The sequence below is a fragment of the Drosophila innubila genome, chromosome X (assembly GCF_004354385.1).
Source record: "Drosophila innubila isolate TH190305 chromosome X, UK_Dinn_1.0, whole genome shotgun sequence".
NCBI classification, from domain to species: domain Eukaryota; kingdom Metazoa; phylum Arthropoda; class Insecta; order Diptera; family Drosophilidae; genus Drosophila; species Drosophila innubila.
The window spans coordinates 28526057-28549196 of NC_047626.1; the positions used below are offsets into that span (position 1 = coordinate 28526057).

The 23140-nt window shown below is 35.4% G+C and overlaps 2 protein-coding genes across 2 annotated transcripts; both read left to right on the forward strand.

Annotated features, from left to right (window-relative positions):
* The first annotated feature begins 2152 nt into the window (after window positions 1–2152).
* LOC117793976 lies at window positions 2153–3010 on the forward strand. The gene has a single exon (XM_034634442.1). The coding sequence runs from the start codon at window positions 2153–2155 to the stop codon at window positions 3008–3010; it is 858 nt and encodes a 285-aa protein (XP_034490333.1).
* A 2860-nt stretch (window positions 3011–5870) lies between these two features.
* Window positions 5871–11462, forward strand: LOC117793977. The gene is made up of 3 exons (XM_034634443.1): window positions 5871–5969; window positions 8520–8887; window positions 10766–11462. The coding sequence occupies exons 1-3, from the start codon at window positions 5871–5873 to the stop codon at window positions 11460–11462; spliced, it is 1164 nt and encodes a 387-aa protein (XP_034490334.1).
* The last annotated feature ends 11678 nt before the right edge of the window (window positions 11463–23140 follow it).

Below are 23140 nucleotides of genomic sequence, written 5' to 3' on the forward strand. Positions count from 1 at the left end.
TATAAAATTAAAGGAAATATTTTGAAAATATTTATTTAAAATATTCAAAGAAATCTCAGTTTTTTTTATTATTAAAATGATTTGTTTCACAAATTAAATATTTGACGGTTCTGTTCCAATTTCAAATATTAAATAAAAAGTGAAAGATTAGTCCCCATAGAATCAAACGAATAGAGAGAGAGAAGATATGGCTGCACATAGATACTATTTGGGGTCCGTCGCATCGTCTATAATGCGTAAATCATTTCGGGCTAAAATTATAATACTCTATGCTAGATTATAAATCAGTTGCTTCCGACCCTAAGGAGCCTAAACTGCTATTAAATCCTGTGGGTTTTAAAATAGAGCTTATCAAAGCTGATTAAACGATAAGTTTTGTCATTTCTTGCTTCTGAAGTTCTTTTTGAGTTGGTAATCACTTATATAACTATAAATATGGAATTTATTAAATTCAAGTGTCTATTATTTATAAAATATACTAATTTGTAAGCAATTTTAAATAAACAATTGCTTGAGTTGAAAGATTCGGTAGAAGCGATGATAAGTTTGGCAGTGATTAAAGTGATGGGACTCCGATTATGTTGTCGACAACATTTGATCTAAAAACCCGGACTATACCGAAACCATTAGAAAATTGGAAAATTATTGAAAATGATTGTTCCGATGCAGTTCATCAAGACTTCAACCTCTCTATCAATGTACATTACAATGAGGAAGGAGCTAAAGCACTGCATTATGGCAGGATGCTGAAGTTTTGTATATAAATTAGTTGCCTGCAAATAAATGAGGAATACAATAATCACATTTGAAGGAGTCCCTTTGATGGACGGCCTTATGGGCAGTTACAATCCAAGGACGAAGATAGGAAACATAAATAAAGCTATTCTACTATATGATGAGTGGCTTTTCTATCATTTCGTGAACATGAATATTACTTATGCAAACATGTTATACAGGTGGGTTCTTGTACAGAAAGTTTCCTATTCAGAGTATGGGATCGGAGAGCAGCTAAAGCATGCAGAGTTCCTTACAAAAATAGCAGCAGGACTTGTTTCCTTCATGGAAATGGCATGCAATGACTTGACCGGCTTAGCAATCACTGGAAATGAGCTGTTCATCTGATATCAGATAAAGATATGATAATGCAAATCATTTTTCAATTTGGCTGGATAAAGAGGAAAAATATGCATATATTTAGTATTTTGGTAGAAGTTAATGCTCAATTTATTCAATGCAGTCCCCCAAACAATTTTTTAAAACAACCATTACAAAAATAAATATATTTTAAGACATCTAACTTAAAAAATACCTGTTAATAGGGATTCTCCACATATTACACACTAACGGTCAACTCAAGCAACTGTTCATTTAAATTTGCTTACAAAAAAAACTTTGGAAGCAATAAATAGCAAAAGTTATCGCCAAAAGTCGCGTGCAATATTCCCTTGTGATGCAAGCGAACGGCCATATTTTTTTCCGCTTAAACCGACAAGACCGTCTATAGACGGTCTTCAGTATTTTGCACCTGACGGTAGTTCCAACCAACAGAAAATTATGAAATTTAAACTTAACCTATATCTACTTATAAAATAAATATCATCTTGATTGAATGACTATTTCGATTTTGTCTGTTAGAGGGCTAATTTTCTGAAAAGATTCAATAAAAAAGTTCATTTTGCATTAATTTTAAAATTTCATTAAAAAGAGGCCGTAAATCGCCCTTGTTTTGGGTGTTTTATTTTTTTATAGGTAGGCCTCAGCTAACAGACTATTACCAATTTATAAAATACGTTTATCAATTTTAAAAAATGGGAAGCTCGAAATTGGTGTAGACCCATGGTTTCTTGGGCAAACCTTCTAAGAATTTATCGTAGATTACAATTTTAAAAACCGCTTTGTCGCAAAAAAAAAATTTACCCACTGTAATTTATATAAATATGTATATATATTAATTATAGTTTCTTTTTATTGACTTTACACTGAACAAGCCCATTTAAAATAATTTTTAAATTAATTATTTGTAGACCAGTGTTGTCTAAAAGTGGGCTGTAGAATGCATAAGTACACCGTCCTTTTGAACAACACTGCTTTTGACTGTGCAAAATAAATAACTGCCCACTACACTTGCTTTACTTTCAATCCTTTGTTGCAGATGCTGTGCCGAATCCAACTGCATATTGTGCTATTGCTCGCTCAGCTGCTGGTGCTGCCTCTGCTTCATGCCTCGCCAGTGTCTAGTCCAGAGATAGTCAACAAATCGGCCAAGTCACCCAACAGCGTTCTGTCACAGCAGCAAACACAACAACAACAACTCAAGTCCAGCACAAATGGCCAGGATACGCATCTAAATTCGTTGAGTGCATTTGCCACCAGCTACGATAGCTTGGCTTCGTCTCAGGCACAACTGCAGCCGACAGCCGAGGCGGGTTTCAAGCCCTCCTATAAGATGCCAGAAATGGAAACGAACTTTACACCTATGCAAAGTGGCAACATCGGCGATAACCCCACCATTGCCAATATGCCCAGCACGCCCATGTTGATGCAGTATCTGCCGGCGCAGTCGCTGCAGGATGGAAGTGGCACTGTGCAGTATTTGCAGCTGATACCGACCCGTCCCATCATTGTGCCAATCAGTCCCTTTTTGACGGCAGCTGCCACTGGTGGCGTTCAGGCGTCCTCACCCGTCCTTACACCTAACTTGAGTGCCACACCCGAGTTTGCAACACGTGGATCTACTGTACAGCTTGGTGCTCTGCCCTCCAATACGGCCGTCACGGGTTTACACTATGCTTCTGCCGGTCTGCAGGGTTACGCGAATTCCATTAGCCCAGTTGCCGCCTATCGCAGCAGCTATCGCATCAATCGTGAGGCTAAGGATAAACACTTTCCTCCCACTTTCAGCCTTAATCTTAATGAGTATCTGCCCTCAGCTGCAGGTGGTCATGATGCCGCAGCTGCCGGAGCAGCATCGCATCCCCATACTCAACTCTACATCAGAGCCAGACAATAATGCGCTGCATTGCAGTCAACTCTACTATAAAGCCAAGTTTGTTCTTTAAGTCTTTTGTTTTTTTTTTTTTTTGATTAGCTACTAAAAGGCATGACTGTCATTGTTGAAAACTCAATAAAGCAAAACATAATTATAAAGAATAAGCTAATTTTGTTGAAATTAGGGCTCGAATAAATATTAAACAGTAAATAAGGTACGTTGATGAAGAGATTGTCGACAGTTCCTTAAAAAATGTTTTATTGAACTAGCTAGAATTCGAAATATTGATGGCTTCCGTTAAGGTCTTTGGGGACTTACCGAGTTAGTCAGCAGTTTAATATTAATTTAATCCATTTAACTCAATTTTTTATGCTTAAATTTCACATAATTTTCTGTCACTTTTTCTAAGCTCACCAAAATATTTATTCAACAACATGTTAATAGAGCATTATAATTGTTACAGCGCGTACTACGCATCAATTACAAAACCATCAAATTGGTCAAGAAAGACAAACAAACAAACAAAGAAAAAAACAAAACTCGGAACAAGGTCAGAGTGAGACGACGCCCGCCGTATAGAATGCAATTTCATTGTCTTTGGGCATATTTTGTTTTTGGGTTTCTGTGAAAGTAAACAGAAATTTCACGCCCGTTCCGGAACAGTCAAATAACTAACATGGGTAATACTTAGGCTTACGCTCATGTGTCAGCCAAGCAGACATTACGTTGGCAACCTTGAAGTTGCTTCAGTCAGTCGGCCAATTGGCCAGTCGCTTAAAGCGTTTGAAGTTGGTTTCGAGACGGAGACGGAGACGGCGCACACTGGGGCAGGCGGCCGATATGCGTGGCAAAAATCATTTTTTTGACGAAAGCGTTTGTAAAAAGTAATAAAGGCATTCGATAGAGAAATCTCCAGAGATTATAAATCCAAAAGATTTTTGAAATCAGGTAAAAATTGTGGGCGTGACAGCCTCTCAAAGTTGACCCTTATTTCAGTGCGCGCACAAATGTGGATTTTTTCCTAAAAATGCAATCTTTAAAACTGATTTGATGACAAGTTATATGACCGATCTTTATGTTTTTGGCTTCATCTGAAAAGTACATTCATTTTTAATTAAATGCCGTAGAATTTTGTTTCTTCACTTGTTGACCTTTCATTCCAGCGATGTTTAAAAAAAGCACTAAAATTAGGCTATTTTTTGACTTTGATGGAATAGAAAAAAAATTGGACTCCGAAGGACTCGATCCCACTACCACAGGAGTCTTCGTTAATCAATTCTCTAACGAAATAACCCCGGTCTTTCATGCGTCCAGCTGCGTCTGGGAGAGTTATAGGACGAAAACTGATGCAACCTCGCAAAAAAATGGTGATAGAAGAGGAAGAGCGCAGTACAATTTCATACGTTTTCGTTATGCGAGGCATCATACAAGATTTATCAAAAAAACAAAATTTTTTTTTTTTTAAATAAACGTAAAAAAACTTTTTTATATATTAAACGATGCTGTTTTAAGAATAAAAAAGATTAAAATTTATATTTCGAACAAAAAATAAATAATTTTTTTTTTTAATTTTACATGTAAAATATGCACTGAAAATATTTTTCAACTTTGAACGAAAGCCCTGAATCAACCAGTAGGCCTATTACGCAGTGAAAACACTCATGTTAAAGCTTATGAAGTTTTCTATCAAATGCTTTTTAAATTTTGAAAATATCTTCACTGGTTCAAAAGATATGATTTTTGCAACGCAAAATGAGGATCTGCCCCACTGTGCGGCGTCAAAGTCTAATTTGAATGGTATTCATATTCAGCTATCTAATTGTCGCATTTTGACAAATTCATTTGGCATTACAAGAGCTTTCATTACCACTCCATCTTACCACTCAAACTACAATTATTGAAAAGCTTCTTTCACTTGGGACATTATGTGGAGCGAATGCCGTTGGGTAGCTTAAATTCAATTTGAACAACTGAATACTCTTCAAATTAATACCTTAAACATATTATTGATACTGATTTTTGGTTGTTGAAAGAAAAAGTTTCGATTGCCATTCTTAGATACGTATATTCATCGTTAGTAAAAATAATCAGGTTATACATAATTTGTACGACACAATTTTTTGTGATATCGATGCCAATACTTTACATTTATAATTGCTGACAATTTTCCACTGAATGCATAAAGTAATAATAGATTATCGTGATAGCTGATTAAGATTTTATGTTAAATGCCCCCATTGCCAAGTCTTTAGGGATATGTTACAGCTCTCACATATTTGCAAGTTGTCTATTAACAAAGTAAATTGAAAATACGATTATTCATATTACAACATTATTTTGTATGCTATAAAAATTGTTTTAGTATATTGCTAACATATATTGTGTGGTCCCGTGGCTCAGTTGTTAGAGTGGCCGACCTATCACATAACTAGAACTACAGTTTGAAAAATAACTGGGTTTGAACCTTGCCATTTTAATAAATCTGTAACTTACCTTTTCTGTTAATTCTTGAAATTGCACTGAAAATGATTTAAGTAGCATGTTGCGTGCTCATAATATTAATAAATGTATAAAAAAAAAAAAATATATATACTATATATATCGCTAAAAAGTCAAGAACTTGATTGCAAAAAATTAAAGAGTTTAAAATTTAAAAAGTTAATTTATAATTGACGTATTGTAATAATAGCCATACAAATTTGATAACATTGATAACTTTTTAAGCTTATCTCATTTTCCTTAATTTCTTAGGCCAAAACAACTTGCTTGCCATTTGTGGTATGCCCAAACTTTAACTGAGTGCGGCACAAAATCGATGAGCATTACATGCCACATCGATGTACATATTGCCACAATTAACTTTCAAGCTCTAAAAGCGATGATGACGCCCCGTGGCGTACCCAGCGTTTGTTGCACCGTCTTGTGGGGGCCCATCGCAAATGAAAACTCAATGTGGATGGGTCTGATTAGGCCCACTTGGGTACGACTTTTGACTGGTCGTTGCTTTGGGGCGGAAGTGAACGGTTGAGGCTATCTTTGGCTCGAGAGCAAAGCAACAACAAGTACTCAGAGGAATACTTGTATGTAGTTCAATTAATGGTCATGTTTTTGGGATGCTTTGAATGCTTGTCGCAAGTTTGGTGCTGGTGGTGATGATGGGGGGTTAAGGCCTCCCATGGCTGATGCTGTTATAACACTTTTAAATGCGTAAATTAGCTTTGATGATTGTTGTTGCTGTTGTTGTTGCTTGGGCGGTATTTGAATTTGAAATGATTTCAATTTGAATATCCAAGCTGTTTGCTATTTACTTTCCATTTCAATTAATTGCGCGCACTTGGTGCTTTCAACTGCTTTCATGCTTCACATTTCTGGGCTTGCCGCTGCCTCAACTAACGTCAAATCCTTCAACGCCGCAACGCTGCTTCGCTCATCTGCATCAACATTGCCATCACTCAGACAGCAGTTAACAACATTGTTGCTCCGTCTTACTCTCCCTCTCTCTTTCTCGCTTGCTGATGGCCAACAATGCGTCCACTTGTTGGGCCGCAACAGAACTGCACGGCTAACGCTGTTGGCCAAGTCGTCGCGTCTTGGTATAAAACGCACAGTTCACTCTATGCTCTGTCACAGTCGCAATTGCTTCGTTGCTCGCTTTCGATTTCGGTTTCGTTTCAATTTTTGTAAATTTAACTTCTTTTTTTTTTGGGTTTCGTGTAAAGGAACATTCGCCCTACCAGTGTTCCAGTGAAAGAAACAAGTGTAGATTAAAAAAAAAGTGTTAATAAGTGTTGCCAAACACAAGGTCAATTCAAAAAACGTGAAGAGATCTCAGTGAAAAATGGTGTGTAAATATTAATAGTACAGAAAGAAACAAAAATGTATAAATGCTGTTAACAACATATTTTAATAAGGCCAATCGGATTATTCTATAAAAGATTTAAATGATTTAAATTGATATTTTAAATATGGTTCATTGAGATATACTTACTACAAGTTTTTAAATATAATTTATTTTAACTTGTCTAAACGCTTTTAATACAATTCATAAAGTGAAAAGTTAACATTAATAATATAATTATTAAAATAAATTTTAATTTTGAGTGAATTATGTAGTAATACATAGTTTAAAGTATAAGATTAATATAATTTGTTATATTTACTTTCTGACTCATATGTTCTCAGTGTTTCTGTGCCAGAAGCACTATAATCACCCTAATTTATTTTAACAGTTTCAATAGGATTAAATACTCCAACATCTTTGGCATACAGAAATGAAACAAATCTTAACTTAATATACTAACATCACAAGCTATCAACTATTTACATCTCTAAATGAGCATAGCAATGGATAAATTCAAGTGCGCTACTTTAGTCAAAATTGCAATTACAGCTTTGATTTGTAAACACACTCAGAATTGCTAATAGTCAGAGTTAGACCGCCCAGTAGCTATTTGACACCTATGAATGCTATAGTCATGTGCATGATTGATTGAAGTTGCAGTTCTATCAGTTCGTGTCTTAAGTCTTTTGTTATTTTTTTGTTAAAAATTTGAACTTTGCTAGAGGCAAGACAAAAGGCGCTCAAATTACGCACGTTAACGATGGCATTTGGCAGTCCATCAGTAGCATTTGCCAGCTTGTCATTAATCAAGCTGCATTTGCATCTAAGCGCACAGTCTCTCATGTGACCTGGCCGATCATTACCAGATGCCGTGGCCAAAATAATTAGAGAGCAGTGCCAAACTAGCGCACGCATTGAAGATAATGATGACGCTAAAATTTGAAGTTGATGCTGAAGTTGATGCGGCTGTTGTTGATGTTGTTGTTGCTGCTTTTGCTGGCCCCGGGCGTTAGTGAATGCTGCCAACAGTTGCAACCAAAAATTGCAACTAGTTTTGAAAATTTTATAGATTTTTTTTTAGTGCCATCATTGAGAGTTGCAAAAAATGCAAGTTTTTGGCCGCTTCAATTTGAGACCGCATGTTGGGGATGTTGCAATCTTGGTGCGCTTGGAATTTGTTGCGTGTGTGCCGTGACAAATGGCCGTTAGTTAGTTGTAAGCCAGCATTTTTAGAAAGGCGCCAGCTTATCAGGTACTACTTCAGTTGGCCTTGTGCCGCTTTCCTGCCAACTAAACACCCACAAACCACAATCGAAATATCTGCGATTAACCCACCCACCCAGAGAAGTTCAGCATTTCCATTTGCATTTGCTCCGCTTGAGTGGTCAGAGCTGGAGACTAGTCGTAGACAAACCCAAATTCACATAACTTTCAAGCTAAATAAAAACTCAATTAAACGCATCACTGGGCGCGTGTGGGCGTGGCAGCGGCAGCGGCTACATTAAGCGAAAGGCAGCAAGTAAAGCGAAAACCTTTCACCGCCAAACACTTGCGCGGTAACATTCAACTTCCACTTTGTTTGCACCTGAGTCCGCCCCTTGTGGCGACTTCACCACTTGTTGTCGCTTGGTGAATGCCCTTCTAATAGACCAAATAATAAACTACATCTCCTTTTTGCCACATTTGCAGCAGCAACTACCTCTGCTCTGGGCACTGCTGGCGGTGCTGCCTGCAACGCGAGCAGTGCTTTCGCCTTCTCATCGCTATGACGATGAAAACAGTTCGTTGCAACTGAGTCTCGAGGATCTGGAACGGGAGCAGGAGCAGCAACAATACCAGCATTTGGATGTGAATCGTCCGCCACTGCTGCCCACACATTATGACTGGCATCCAAGCGTGGCTGCCAGCGTCCCACCCAGCTACGTTCGTGATGCCGCCCAGTTGGAGCAAGCGGAACGACTGCGTCAATTGCATCTGCAACATCAGCAGCTCAGTGCTGGTTACGCGCTGCCCGCTCACCTGCCTGGTGGTCTACTACTACTGGGCGGTCCCAACGTGTAAGTATGCAACAAGCGCTAACAAAAAGCTCTGCAGAAGCTTGAGCTTTTGTTGTGAATACAAACTAGTTTCAACTAAACTTTAAGTTGACTTCATATTAAGCTTTAACAAATTGGACATGAACCCAAGATGAAAGCACTCTTTGTGGCGGCTGTATTCGGTTAAAGCTTTTCTGTGACAGCTTAAAGCTTATTTAATTTTAAACTGCATTTTAAATGAAACAATAAGTGCGGGAAATCGGGCTTAATACGTATAATTACTCATGTTAAATAATAATATTTCATTGAAATACTATTTTTTAATATTAATTATGATCAAAATACTTGAAAAAGTTTCGCAACTGAAAATCTTCCAAATCTTCATACTTTTTTTTTTAGAGTTTTCGGTTGGTTTCGATTTCTGTGGCCCCCCTAATAATCTCAAACGCTAAAAGACTCACTAAAATATACTTAGACTTGAGTGAGGAATCATAGAATTATGTATGGGGATCTGGTTGTAGTCCAGAAATAGTTTGAATAATTTTCCAGCAAAAAAAAACAAATATTTTGTAAGAAATTTATTTTCGTATTTAATTGAAAGTATAACAAAATCCATTAGATAATTTGTATTCTTTTTTATCACTTAAATAGGTATCCATTTTGGGAAATTATCGCAAAAATTTGGAAGCAAAATTTAACCGGAGCTCAGAAAATTCAATGCAATTCCTAAGTAGATTTTGACCTAATTTTCGTTTTGATCTTGCCCTCTTTTTATACCCGTTACTTAAAAATCAGGTTAAAGGGTATATTTTGTTCGTGTAAATGTAATAAAGAAAATATATTCTTGATCAGTTTCAACAGCCGAGTCAATATAGCCATGTCCGACTGTCCGTCTGTGTGAGCGTCTAGATCACAGAGACTAAAAGAGATGGAGATATCAAATTTGGCACGCAGATCTCAATGGTGTAGGAGAAGATCAAGTTTGTTTTAAGTTTTTTACAAGACTCCCCCGATCCCTACAAATCGCAAAATAAACACCACACTCACAGTTTTTATGATAATTCGGTTTTTTTTGGTAATTTACGGTATCTATGAATATTATCTATTATCTCACTTAATCACAGCAAGATCGGACAAGTAGAACGGCAGTAATAGCTAACCAAACTCATTAAACCATTATGGCAATACAAGCACCTAAAAGTATGCAGTAGTTTTTATTAGGCAGTAATTTCTGTAAAGTACTTTAATATATATTGAAGGGTATTCTGATCTCGATCTCGACTATAGCCTTTCCGACTAGTTTCAGCTTAATTTTGGTTTTCCAAAATTTTATTTTATGTGGATTTGCCTTCGTTTTTGAAATTATAACAAAAATATTCTAAATTTGCACGAGGTATAATCTAAACAGGAAGAAGATATTCGATAATTTTTTTTTTATGCTCAGTGCGTTCATGGTCGTAAAAATCTAGTGAGCCCATTGAACCTAATCTTATACATAAATCACTCACAAAGTCCAGTTCGGAATTATTCAACTTACTGTTGGCAGGCAAATTGTTGTGAGCCTCGTTCATTTGTCAACTGAATTGGCGAATTGGCTGCAAAATGGGTGCAAATTGCAGTCGTAAAGACATTTAGGTCTGGTTGTGCTCTAATCTCGCACATAATGCCAGGTTAATTGCTGTTGCTGATAGATATGTAGGTACTCGCATGTGGTATGTGGGGTATTGTGGGTGGGTGTTGAAATGCCAGTTTCACTCACGATTGTTGCCGCCGTTGGCTTCCGACAAATGGCAGCAATGATTGCCATAATAAATCGCTGAGATTAGATAAGAGCAGCTCGTTAAACGCTATTAGACTCACACTCCCACTCTCTTTTTCTCCCTCTCTCACTCTCTCTAGCTCTCCCACGTCAGCGACAACAACAACAACAGCGGCAACAACAACAAAGTCTGGAACGCGACTTCTTCAACCCATTGTGCCCTTTGATCTGGACCTGCAGCTGCAATTGAATGGCGTGCATTATCTGAATGGCAATTCCCTGACTGGTGTCTCGCCATCGGTGGTGCCACGCCCTCTACCCAGGCCTGGGCCACGCCCACTACGACCACCATACACCTTTATTCAGCATCCACCGTTGCGATCCACACACAGTGCACATCCCAGCCTTTTTCTACAACAATCCAAACAGTTTGCCTATGCGCCACTTCCACAACGCAACTATGCGTCAGCTCCCCGCATCCCGCTGCCCTATCCACCCAGCTTTATCAGCATTACGACTAGAAGACCGGGATCTGGTTACGCTGCCAGCTATTCGAAACCCTTCAGACCTTCACAGCCAGACCTTACGCCAGATCTCTTCGCAGGCCGAGAATCCAAATCCTTGCTAGACTCGTATATTCCCAGCTGGGAAGTGCTGCGTCTCCTTCAGCAGCATCAACAATCTCGTCCATTGCAGCGTCATACCTTGGCCTACTCCGTACCCAATCTGAGACTGTTCAAACGCGACTCTTCCAAAGAACGATTGGAAAGAACGGCCGAACGGAGTCGAATCGTGAAGAAATCCCTGCCCTTGGATGAAACGGCCAAATTGGCCTAATTGGGTTTAGTTTTTACTTAACGATTGCATTAACAAATACACCTATGCATTTATATATAGTTATTGTATATGTTATCTTTTTTTTTTACAAGTATTTTATGTATGCATTTTCATTTATTTATTAAAGCACACCTCTTCAAACTTTAATCGAAAATAAATATGCTTTGGTGAAGATTTTCATAAGAAAAGTAAGTATATACAGGACATAGTTTTGTAACAGATGGACAAAAAAATGTATTTATATATATATATATATTTAGTTGTAGGAGTAGGAGTATATTTAAAGGGTCTTCGATTCCTTCATCAATACATTATTATTCAGATTGAAAAATAGCTTAAAGTTTCTCATTGAAAATCTATTTTTAACATAAATTTTTAGACATTTATTTTAATAACTCCAATGATAACATTTATTTTTTTTATTTTTGTTTTATAAATCCGAAATAATATTAATTAAATTTTTAGACATTTATTTTAATGGCTCCAATGATAACATTTATTTTTTTTATTTTTGTTTTATAAATCCGAAATAATATTACTGACACATGTTATTAAATTTTATTTTTCTTGTGTCCTATGATAACTGCTATAAACTTAAATTGTACCATTCGTAACATATCTTTAATGAGGTTCAATAAAAACGATGCTTTTCTAATAGACACACCAACATTTTTCAACGTGAATATTGTCCACGTTTGATACTGTGCTTGCATATTCAAAAAAAAAAGTTTATCCATTATCTTAAGTTAACCATTAGCTAACCAGATTATTATCTAACTATTATCTAACCATTATCTGAAACAAACCTCTTGAATTAACGAAGATAACCCAAGGTGAGTCACAAGGCGACTTGCCATTTCCGGATACTTTGACTTAAAGACACTTAAGATATATCTGACACTCGAATATTCAGCAAGTGTACCCAACCAGCCACTGCACACTGGTCCAAATCGCGAAATATTTGGCATAAAGTTGAAAATTCAATAAAAAAATAACAAAATTTTAGTACAACATAATCAGAGTAATTTCTTTATCTAAGAAAATTAATAATTATTTTCGCTATTAATGCAACCGTGCATATTTTATCGGGCTTCAAAGTCCAGGTGTTTAGTCAGCTGTTTGCATTGATAAAATTGGCGGGAAATTTTCATTGACTTTTGCGCGCTTGGCAATTGCACGCTTTTGGAGCAAAACTTATTGTTAATATTGGATATTGAAGGTCACAGAATGTAGAATGGATAAACCAAAAAATATTTTGTTAACAATTGCTATTTGTCATTTATGTGCATTGTTTTATTTTGTCCAAAAATGAAGAAAATCGTGTTCTGTAAGGTAAAAACTAACTTTTTGCGGGATTCTACGATCTGTGATGTATGTTACAATAAAGTGGAAAGTGTCTTTTAATTATTTTTTGCAATGCTTTTTGCGGCTTTGTGCGGTCTTTTCGGTACATTCAATTTGCAGGTAAGCTTGAGTTCTCTCACGAAACGCTGCTGAACGTTTGGTCGGCAATATCCGAATATATATGTATGTAGTTTTGACCACCTATAAATTAATCGTAATTCACTTAATTTTCATATGTTTTCATATTTACGACTATTTTACATTAGCAAAAATATTTAAAAATCTCAATTTCCATGGCAATTTCCTTTTTACATGAAGATTACGTATCCGCAATGTGGTCTAATATGGGCGGTCAGAGTAGGAGTGGTCAAATGAACTCAAAATTTTGTTTACATATTTTGCTTACAATATTTATTAAATATGCCAAGTTCTGAATTTTATGCCAAATATTTCGCGATTTGGCCCAGTGTGCACTGGCTGAACTCAGGATATATTTGAACCTCCTGATTAATACTTCCTAGACCAGTGAATGAGTGCCAAGTGGTCTGATTATACAAGAACTGTGTGTTTGGGTATCTATCATAAGTATGTGTAACATCGCATCCCAAAGAGCTGTGCTCACATAACAAAATCCGCAGGCCATTTAAAGCGAGGCGAAATCAATCGAATTATGCGACATCTCCGAGTGCAATATATGTGACTTTGGCGTTGTTAAATAGTCGATGAAGTCTATAAGACGATGAGCTGAAAAGCTGCTGCTGCTGCTGTTGTTGCTGCTGATGTAATCGCGTCCATAAACCAAACATCCAGCAACTACAGCAAACAATTACAGGCTGGCCGGATCATCAACAGCATGCACCAGCTGAAGCTGCACCCAAGACCCAGTCTTAGTTTCGGTCTCTGTCTCTGTCTCTGCCTCTGTTTGCGTCGCCATCCTCGTCGATGCCTCAGTCAATGTTGCATCTTTGCGAGAGGTTGTTGCTGCACTAAGTTATGATTTGTATGGCAGTGTGTTTGTTGAATCGCATGCTTTTCAGAAAGCCTCTCCAACTATACAATTTATGCAAGTAGGAAGCGTCGTTGCAATGCTGCGACGTCAACATGCAGCAACAGCCGCAGCAGCAACAACAACTTCCCCGACAACAACAACAACCGAGTTGCATCTGCCGTGTGCCACTGTTAATGAAGTTGCAACCAAGTTAGCTGCCACTGCCAACTGACTGACTAAGGCCCTAATTGTTGTATTGTCTGCTGCGGTTTGTTTGCCATAAATTAAATGCGAAAATACGAAAATCTGCAAACGGAGGATGTCAAATTTGCCCAAGTTTCCGCTTATCATCCACTCAAAAACCTGGATTAAGGACTGTGACTATAAGAAACGGTCTGTCCAAAAGACATGCTATACTTCCGGTTAAATTATAATGCAGTTAATGTATCCAAACTTATGACATTGAACCTTAGGGTCAATTCATTTGACGAACTTCTGTTATGGTGTTTAAATAAAGTCTCTTAGTAATGGTCCATTACCAATGAAGTAAAATCTATAAGGAAATAAAATTAATAACTTTTTATATGGATATGTTAACAACATACTATAGTTATACAATTTGCAGGATTAAAAGACCAAGCAAAATTCAACTTGTGAACTTAAAGAGTTTTGTATATATTGATTGATCGATTTCTCTCTATCGAATTCTTTGAATTGTACCTCAAACGACGACCAATTAATGGAAATATTAAAATACAAAAGTGAGAAAATGTTACGACATTTTATTCCAATTTTTCCAGAATTTTAAAATTTCAAATAAGCTTTTAGAATATTGTTTGTTGACAGTAATGATCAAAAATATAAGCTTACCTCCAGAAAAAGCTTAATAATAAAAAAAACCACATATGATTATTATAAATGTAATGCAATAAATTATTCTACGATCGTTATAAAAATAAAAACCATAATGGCATTTTCACAGAAGGTCAAACAGGACCAAAAAATTACAAGTCATCCAAACATTTTTTTAAGATTTTTGTATTATATAGAAATATTCAAATTTTATTATTCGTTTTTTGGATGCATTGACGAGAATTCAAGCTCTGAAGTTGAAGGTCTTGATTTGTTCAGCTTTGTTTATTTCTAAGAGCATCTTATCTTTAAAGTTAAGTTTTCTAAAAATAATAATGTAGGTGAACTATTATCGCAAACAATTTTATTGAAGCAAGAACTAACGACAAAAAATGCTAAAAAGGAAAAGAAATATCAATCAAGGTTAAAATTTTGATTTGTTTCTAATGATATGTCTATGTAACGTCACGTCATCGAAAAAGCTTTTAATCTCTTTACATCTTCGCTGATGATCTCAATCATCTAAATGTCAACATATCTAAATCAATTAATGGACGCAAAATAAATGATCTATCGTAGAAAATTGATTTTTTGGTTAAAAAACAATATTATTTTCCGTTGCCGAGTCGATATATCCATGTCCGTCTCTCCGTCCGTATGAACAAAAAGAATCTCAGACACTATAAGATTTAGAGCGTTGTGTATTAATATTATCTATTATCCCACTTAATCGCAGCAAGATCGGACAAGTATATCGGCAATGATAGCTAACCAAAGATATTAATAAAGTTATTATTTCAATACAATCACCTAAAAGTATGCAGTAGCTTTTGTTGGGTAGTAATATCTTTAAAGTACTTTGATATATATTGAAATAAGTAAAGGGTATCCTATGGTCGGGATCTCGACTATAGCCTTTCCCACTTGTTTTTGTTACTGTTTGTTTTTGGGATTAATAATAACATGAACTCATTACGCATATATAATTGAACTTCATATGTTAAATTGTCATTTTCATCTTTCACCAGATACGAATACATCAATTTGAACAACTCTATTAAATACTTAATGAGGTACAGGGTACTTCATAGCAAATAAGAAAATTGTATGCAGATAAGAAAAAGGTTGCTAGTTGAAATGCAAATGAACTTTCCATGTACTCGCTTGTGATATAAGACATTGTTATTCTCACTATCAACAAAATTGTTGTAGCAACAGTCACCAATTTGGCTGAGAAGTTGCGAAAATGAAAAAATACAGCAAAGTAAACGTGTTTGGAGCGCAACTTCAAGTAGCTTCATTATCTCATCAAAATCCCATTCATTTGCGGTAAATTGAATTATTTGCAAAGTATACAACAATTTAGTGGTGTTAACAGCTCGAAAAAAGTCGCAATTTAAATTGTAATTAATTGTCGAAAAGTAAAACATTATATAAAATATATAAAACAAATAACAATTTGTTTATCGAGTTGTTTATTATTGAAAAACATTTGATGTTTAATATATAGACAATTGCTTAGTCCAACTATTGAAGATTATCTTATGGCCTTGCATGTTCCAAGGGCTTGCTCCAGATGCTCCAAAGTATTTTAATACCCACACGTAAGCATAGGAAACTCACCTTCGGTTCGAATCGAATGCATGTCGATTGTTTCGATTGATCAATACAAATATTTTTACTTTTTCTACTTTACTTTATCTTAGGTGGTTTATTAGTCTGACGATACCCTATGATTGGGTTGTATAAAACTTCAGTTTCGTTTCGATGAAAATATAATCATTTACAACAAAGACTGTTAGAAATAATTATGAGAAAACATCGATGTTAATCGATGTATCCACTTATGAACATGCAATATATTTATAAATGTACACATATACGGTGTTAGCAAAACACTTTCTTGACTAACTGTATATACAGTCAAACTTCCCTAACTCGGGTCACCAATATCCAAAGAAAAAGTTCGACTTATGGAGACTTCGAGTTTATTTAAAGAATCTACAAATTGATTCATAATAAATTGTGAGCTTTTTAATTTTTTTTATCTTGTAGGGCTTACATGCTTAATTAAGAAAAAAAAATCAGAAACTAGTGACTACAAACTCATACATTCGAATTGCGAGCTATTAAAGTACATAAACTGCGTCTTTCCAAAAAAGTCTGATATTTTTGCATTTACTTAAAATTTTTTGTTGTAAAATATCTTGAAAATATTTTGATTTTCTAAATCTGAATACTCAGGATAGAACAAAAATATTTGTATATACTTTTCGGGACTACCCTCAATGTTTGAGGCTCGATCAAAGTCAGCTGACTTACAGTTGAAATGTAAACTGTGCTCGAATTGTGTTTGTTTTGTTGACATAGGCAAAAAGTGTAAATATGAAAAATGTTACTCAAGATAACCTAAATAAGTTGTTAGAAGAAATTTTTAATATTTGTGCTTAACTGTGCATTTTTGCACTGTATTGTTTACGTGCATTCTTAGCTCAAAACTAATAAATTTGTTCATGTTCTGTAGAGTATTACTTTTGTACATCACAAGACAAGGTAAAATAAAAAATCCAAAAATTGTATGAATTCTAATTTAGTTTTACTAACAAATATCCAAAATTGTAACTGTAAATGTTAATGTAAATCATTGTAACATATCCAAACGGGCCGGTAACTGAAACATGGAACAGAAACGAAAATTAAACGCCATTTTTTGTAAACGCTATTTCCATTCGATTTTGTTCGAGTTAGCGAAAATTCGTGCTATAAAAGTTCGAGTTAGGGAAGTTCGACTGTATATTTGTATGACACAGCGATGTTAAGTCATCAATTAATCGGATTTAGATTTTACAGAAGTCGATACATCGATGTATTTGCTAGAAACTTTATGCTTTTAAAATATTTGTATGCCCTTTAGAAACTTCCACTTTGATTTTTACGTAGTAATGACTAGCGTATCTGATCGTCGTTGTTTTTTTGAACCTATCTGTTTAATTTTTACTGTTGACGAGCATTTGCAGCTGCAGGGGCAAAGCCCACGGTTAACCTTCTGCAAAATGGGCGAGTAAGCTGCATTATCATTACCGGGCATTATGATATTTCATATTTTATGGGCTGCTCAAGACTTTGGACGCATCTTCACACACATGACAAAAAAAGCACTATAATAAATAATAATCCATAAAGATAATAATAATAACAGTGACGTATCCATAATAACTATACAACTGACACTATTGAAGCGATGATTTGGCTGAAGGTACAATGAAAAGAAGAGAAAAGGAAGGTTGTTAAGGGGAGGAGCTCAATATTGTGCAACAGGCTGAACCATGAAGGGGCGATTAGGAATGGATCAACATTTCAATTGCTGTTTATTTGCCTATCGATGTGAGATCAAAGCAAATTTGTACAATACGTAAAACTAAAAAAAAAAAAAGGAAAAAAAAAAATAAACTTTCAAACAATGCAACCGATTGCCGATTGCGACGATGGCGCGTGATTTTCGTATTATTTGACTGTTGTTTTTATCTCATTTTGTATTTTTCGTCTCCTTTTCAAATATTTTTATTGCTATTATCGTTATCGCAGCTGTTGCTGGTGTTTTAGCTGGCACTTCATTTCGACCAAATAGATTACAAAACTGACAAAAAAAAAAAAAAAAAAAAACAGTTGACCGAAGTTTGCATTTGGCCGCCTTTGTTATGCCATTTCTCTTTTCACGCAAATCCAAACCCAAACCCAAACCCGAGCCCAAGCCCATGCTGCAAACTCCAATACAAATTCACAGCGTCGAAATCAAAATAAAATCTTCAACCCAATCCCAAACGCTTGGCAACTTTAATGCGCCAATTAAATTGCCACTACTTGTAAAGATCGTAGCGTACCTTCCAGCTTTATCTTTGGCTTTGGTTTGTGTTCGGGTTCAGGTTCGGGTTCGCTCTTGTCTTTGCAATTGTTTTTATGCAAATTCAGTTTCGATTGGTCGTCGTGGTCGTCGTCGTCGTCGTCGTCGTCGGTGGTTGGCTTTTGTGTAATGGCCATAATAATAACCATAAAATGTATTCATCTAAAATGAAAGGTCTCCCCAGATTGAATCTCGTGACGATACTCAATATTGCGCCAGTTTCTTATATATGTATTTTTTTTGTTATTGTTTTTTATGACTTTGAACTTGAACTGGGTAAACAAATTAAATTGTCTTTCTAAAAAGAAATTTCGTAAAATGAAAGGGATCACGCCAAACAATTGGACTGCATATTCACATTAACCATAAATGAAAAGGCGTCAATAAATGGCAAGGTCGTTCATTAAGCCCCTATTATAACTTATTGTCATCTGTCAATCGATGTTGTCTTCGTTGAATTATAAATCTTTAGCTTGGTCTGACCAATTTTAATCCTCCTTAAATAAGCTGTAAATGATTGTCCTTGGATTAAAAAGTCATTAATATAAATTAGAATATATTATATTATTATTATTATATTTATTGTTATTGCTAGAATCGCACCGTGACCGAAATTCGACATATTTGACCATGGTGTTCCGTATAGGAACAAACTTCGACTACACTACATTAAATTGTCAAACGAGAAATTCAACGAAAAATAAATAAATAAATAAGGCAAATCAGTTGATTAACGCCAGTTAAAAACGGTCTCAAAAATGGGTTATGGGATTAGTGTGTCAATAGTGTATTGATGTTAACAACTAACTTAGCTAATACACTCAGAAATATATGCCATCTTAAAATTAGGTACGACCGTTCTTGAAAAAATTTTGAATTAAGTATGAATCTGACTGCCTATTGCTATGGCAGCTGTCCAAAATAGTAGTCAGAATTTATAGGACCATTGCAAATATATAATCCGGGCGTCTCGTTAAGAAACCTCCTGAAACAACTGAGTTATTTGTACTAAACTAGTTTAAGATTCTTTTGTACTTAAAATAGATTTTTTTAAGATTGAAAGAAAGTTAAAATTAAGAATGTTTTGTACTAAAAACAAGTACATTTTGGTATACTTATTTTTCATTGTCGCACCTTAGAATTCTCAACTGGTTCTAGCGATGCAAAGATGACGCTAAGCTTGGATCGCTGGTAAATCAGCACCTTTTTCGAAAGGTCGCTAACGAACAAAATACAAAATAGTATTTTGATTATTTCTAAAATTTATTAATTATCACAATGTTTTGTACTAGAAACAAGTACATTTAATCACTAGTTCAAGGTTTTTGTGTACTTAAAGTACGTGTAGTATGGTTTCAATTTTTACAGACTTGAATTAAACCCATAACGTACTTAAAGAATCCCCCAAAAATATAATTTTCAGATTTCCGTACTTGCAAAAACCAAACTTAAAATAAGATTTTTGTTCTCAGCCTTAGAAATTCCGAACTTAGATACGAGTAGCTTATGAGATCGATTGTACTTAAATATCGCTTGTTTCAGTAAAGAAATCTTAATATTTTGCTGAGTGTATATATATTCTTTAATATAGAGTTGTTCTATGGTAGAGTTTAGTATTTAGAGTTTTTATTATGGGTATGTCTTAGGATCTATGATGATCATTTATTCGAGATCAAACAGCTCAATTTAATGAACACGCGAATTACTCATTTAATTTTTTTTATTTAAATAGTTTATTTTTGAAAAATAATTAAGATCAAACACATTTTACATAGTACAACATGTTATTTTAATTAAAAAATGCATTTTTAAAAAGAATATTTAAATAAATTAAACATAACTATAATTATATAAACACTTTCTAATAAAAATATGCCATTAATCAAACGGCTTTTACATGATATCAGAGAAGTGAATAATAAAGCGAGTAAATCGCTGTATTTTTATATTTTATAATTTTATGTAAAGATACAGAGGTATTTAATGGAACTCCAAACGCTGATCTAGAACTAGATTTATTTATAACTTTGAAACGGATTTGCGTATTTGCTCATGGCATTTCTTATTGCAGCAGCGTCTGTCAACCTACACCTTCAACCACACACACACACGCAGACAAAGACACAGACACACACAAACACATACTCAGACGTGCGATGTCATTGCCTGTGAACTCGTCTATGGCTCGTTCCGCACGCTCGTCCCGCTGGCTGACTGACTGGCCAAGTGACTTGGACTTGCTGCAACGAAGACGCTGCTGCTGCTGTGGCTGATGTTGTTGTTGTCGTTGTGTTTGCTGCTGTTGCTACTGCTGCTTCTGCGACTGTTGTTGTCGTTGGCGTTGTCGTCGTCGTCGTGGTCGTGGTCGTCATCGGGCATAAAAACCAAGAGCGGCGCCAGCGCCAGCCACAGTTGGTCGCGCGACTTTTGAACGCTTGTACGGATCGCATTGAGCTTGGCATGTAACGAGCAAGTCTCTCACAATTTTCCCAGCATCTGTTTTCTATTTTTTTTTTTTTTCTGTTACTGTTTTGCTAAAAACTGTGCATTAGTTACAACAACTTGGAGACTGGTATTTAGCATTTGAATGAAATTGTGCGAAAGGCAATCACAACGCGTAACAAGTGAAGCAGCTAGAATATACTTGATCGGACAATAAGGAAAAATACAATACTCAAACTAAGACAACATACATATGCAATTTTATTGTATGTCTGTGTGAAAATTATTATTTAAATGTGCATTGTCTGAGGCAACAAATCGAGAGTAAAAACAACAAAAAGAAAGAAAAAAAACATCACCGAGTGCCACCATTTCTGAGGAACAATGAGATTAGCATTGATATTGGTATGTATACAAGTAGGAAGTGAAATTATCCCAAAACCACACCCCAACCACCCCAACCACCCCAACCACACCCCATCTCTTGCATAATCGATGCCACATCTCAATCGCAATGCGGAAGAAGCATATTCTTTCTTAGGCATAAACTGAGCAACTTTTAAGCATTCTGTTCATCAGCTTGGCTTGGCTTCAAAAGCCAACATTTAGAAGGCTTTTCACTTGTGGCAATTCAAAAGTACTGCAATTTTTGGGCGTGACGAACGCCACATCAGAAATGCTTCCTACTACTCCTGTGCCGTCATCCGTTTGGCTGCTCAATTAATTTGCATTGCAATTTCAGCCGCTCAGCCGGCTTGGCCAGCTGCCAACTGCTAGCTCGTGTTTCACTTTTGTTTAAAACGTTGGGAGTCGAGGAGACGGATTTGGGAATGCCACGTAATGTCTGCCATTGTGGAAAGTGTGCACAGTGGGAGTTTTTTGAGTTTGTGGTACAACAACAAGTTGACCAGTTCGAGGAGCAAAAGCTTGTCAGGTCTCTCTTGCAACATGATCTCTCTCTAGTTCAGTGATCCTGACACCATACTCTAGTACAAATTTAATGCCAATATACCCGACAACATACCCAATAACACACTATACACTCCATGTAAGTTGTTTTCATATGGAACATTGTTACTTTTTTTATGAATCACATACCATATGACTATGGATTGTCACTATGCCAGATAAACATAAGTACATTTAGATTAAAGACTCTTTTATAAATTTATAAGTTATTTAACAAAGTGACTGCAGTCAACAAATAGTTCGTCTCTATTTCGTATTGATATTATATCTTTAAATACATATCTATATATGGGAATTTCCACAGCCCCGTTACGTTACATTCGCGAGGCAAAATGTGACTAAAAACATGAAAAAATAAAATTTTTTAAAAAGTGTCTATACTATATGTCTGAGTAGCAATTCAGCTTTACTGTATTTTATAAACAGAAATGAAAACAATCGACCTTTCCGATTAGCAGATATAAGCAAAAATATAAGTTGGTTTTGAGTTGGAATTGAAATCGCAAAACTCTTTGAAATGGGCAAGCCTTCTGCATAAAACTTTTTTTTTAAATCATTTAAAAAAATGTAAGTTTAATTTCCAGGGTTTTTAACTTATAAATCTCTTCTTATTTTATTTAAATTAGCCTTAGTATGACGCGTTACGTTGCTAGAGAATTATATGTAACGTTACGTCGCAACATAAAATTCTCTAGCATTTTATAGAGAATTGATGTATGCATAAATTAATATATATTACAATTTTAAAAATTAACGACTTTTTATAGCAGAATTGAAGTGTTTTCTTTGCATTTTGATTAGCTTTTTGTTGCTGAAAGAGAGACTATGTCAAATAATAGATATAATACATACCCTCCATTTTGGAAGTTAATTTTTAGAAAAACTGGCAAATATATAAAAAATATTAATTTCTTCAAATATGCATTCGGTATGCTCATTCTAGTTAACTAATGTATGACTCCAGCAGGCCAGGAAATAAAAATTCCTGTCAAACTTCATATAAAACAAACTGCAGGAATTTTTTTTTTTTTTTTATATATAAAGTTTGACAGGAATTTTTATTTCCGGGCCTGCTGGAGACAGGCCTTTAACCTAATATTGTTTCCGGGTGAAAATTTGACTGGATCTGAATTTTTGATCAATTTTAAGTATTCGAGCGAGGTGGACCTATCTGTGAAAATG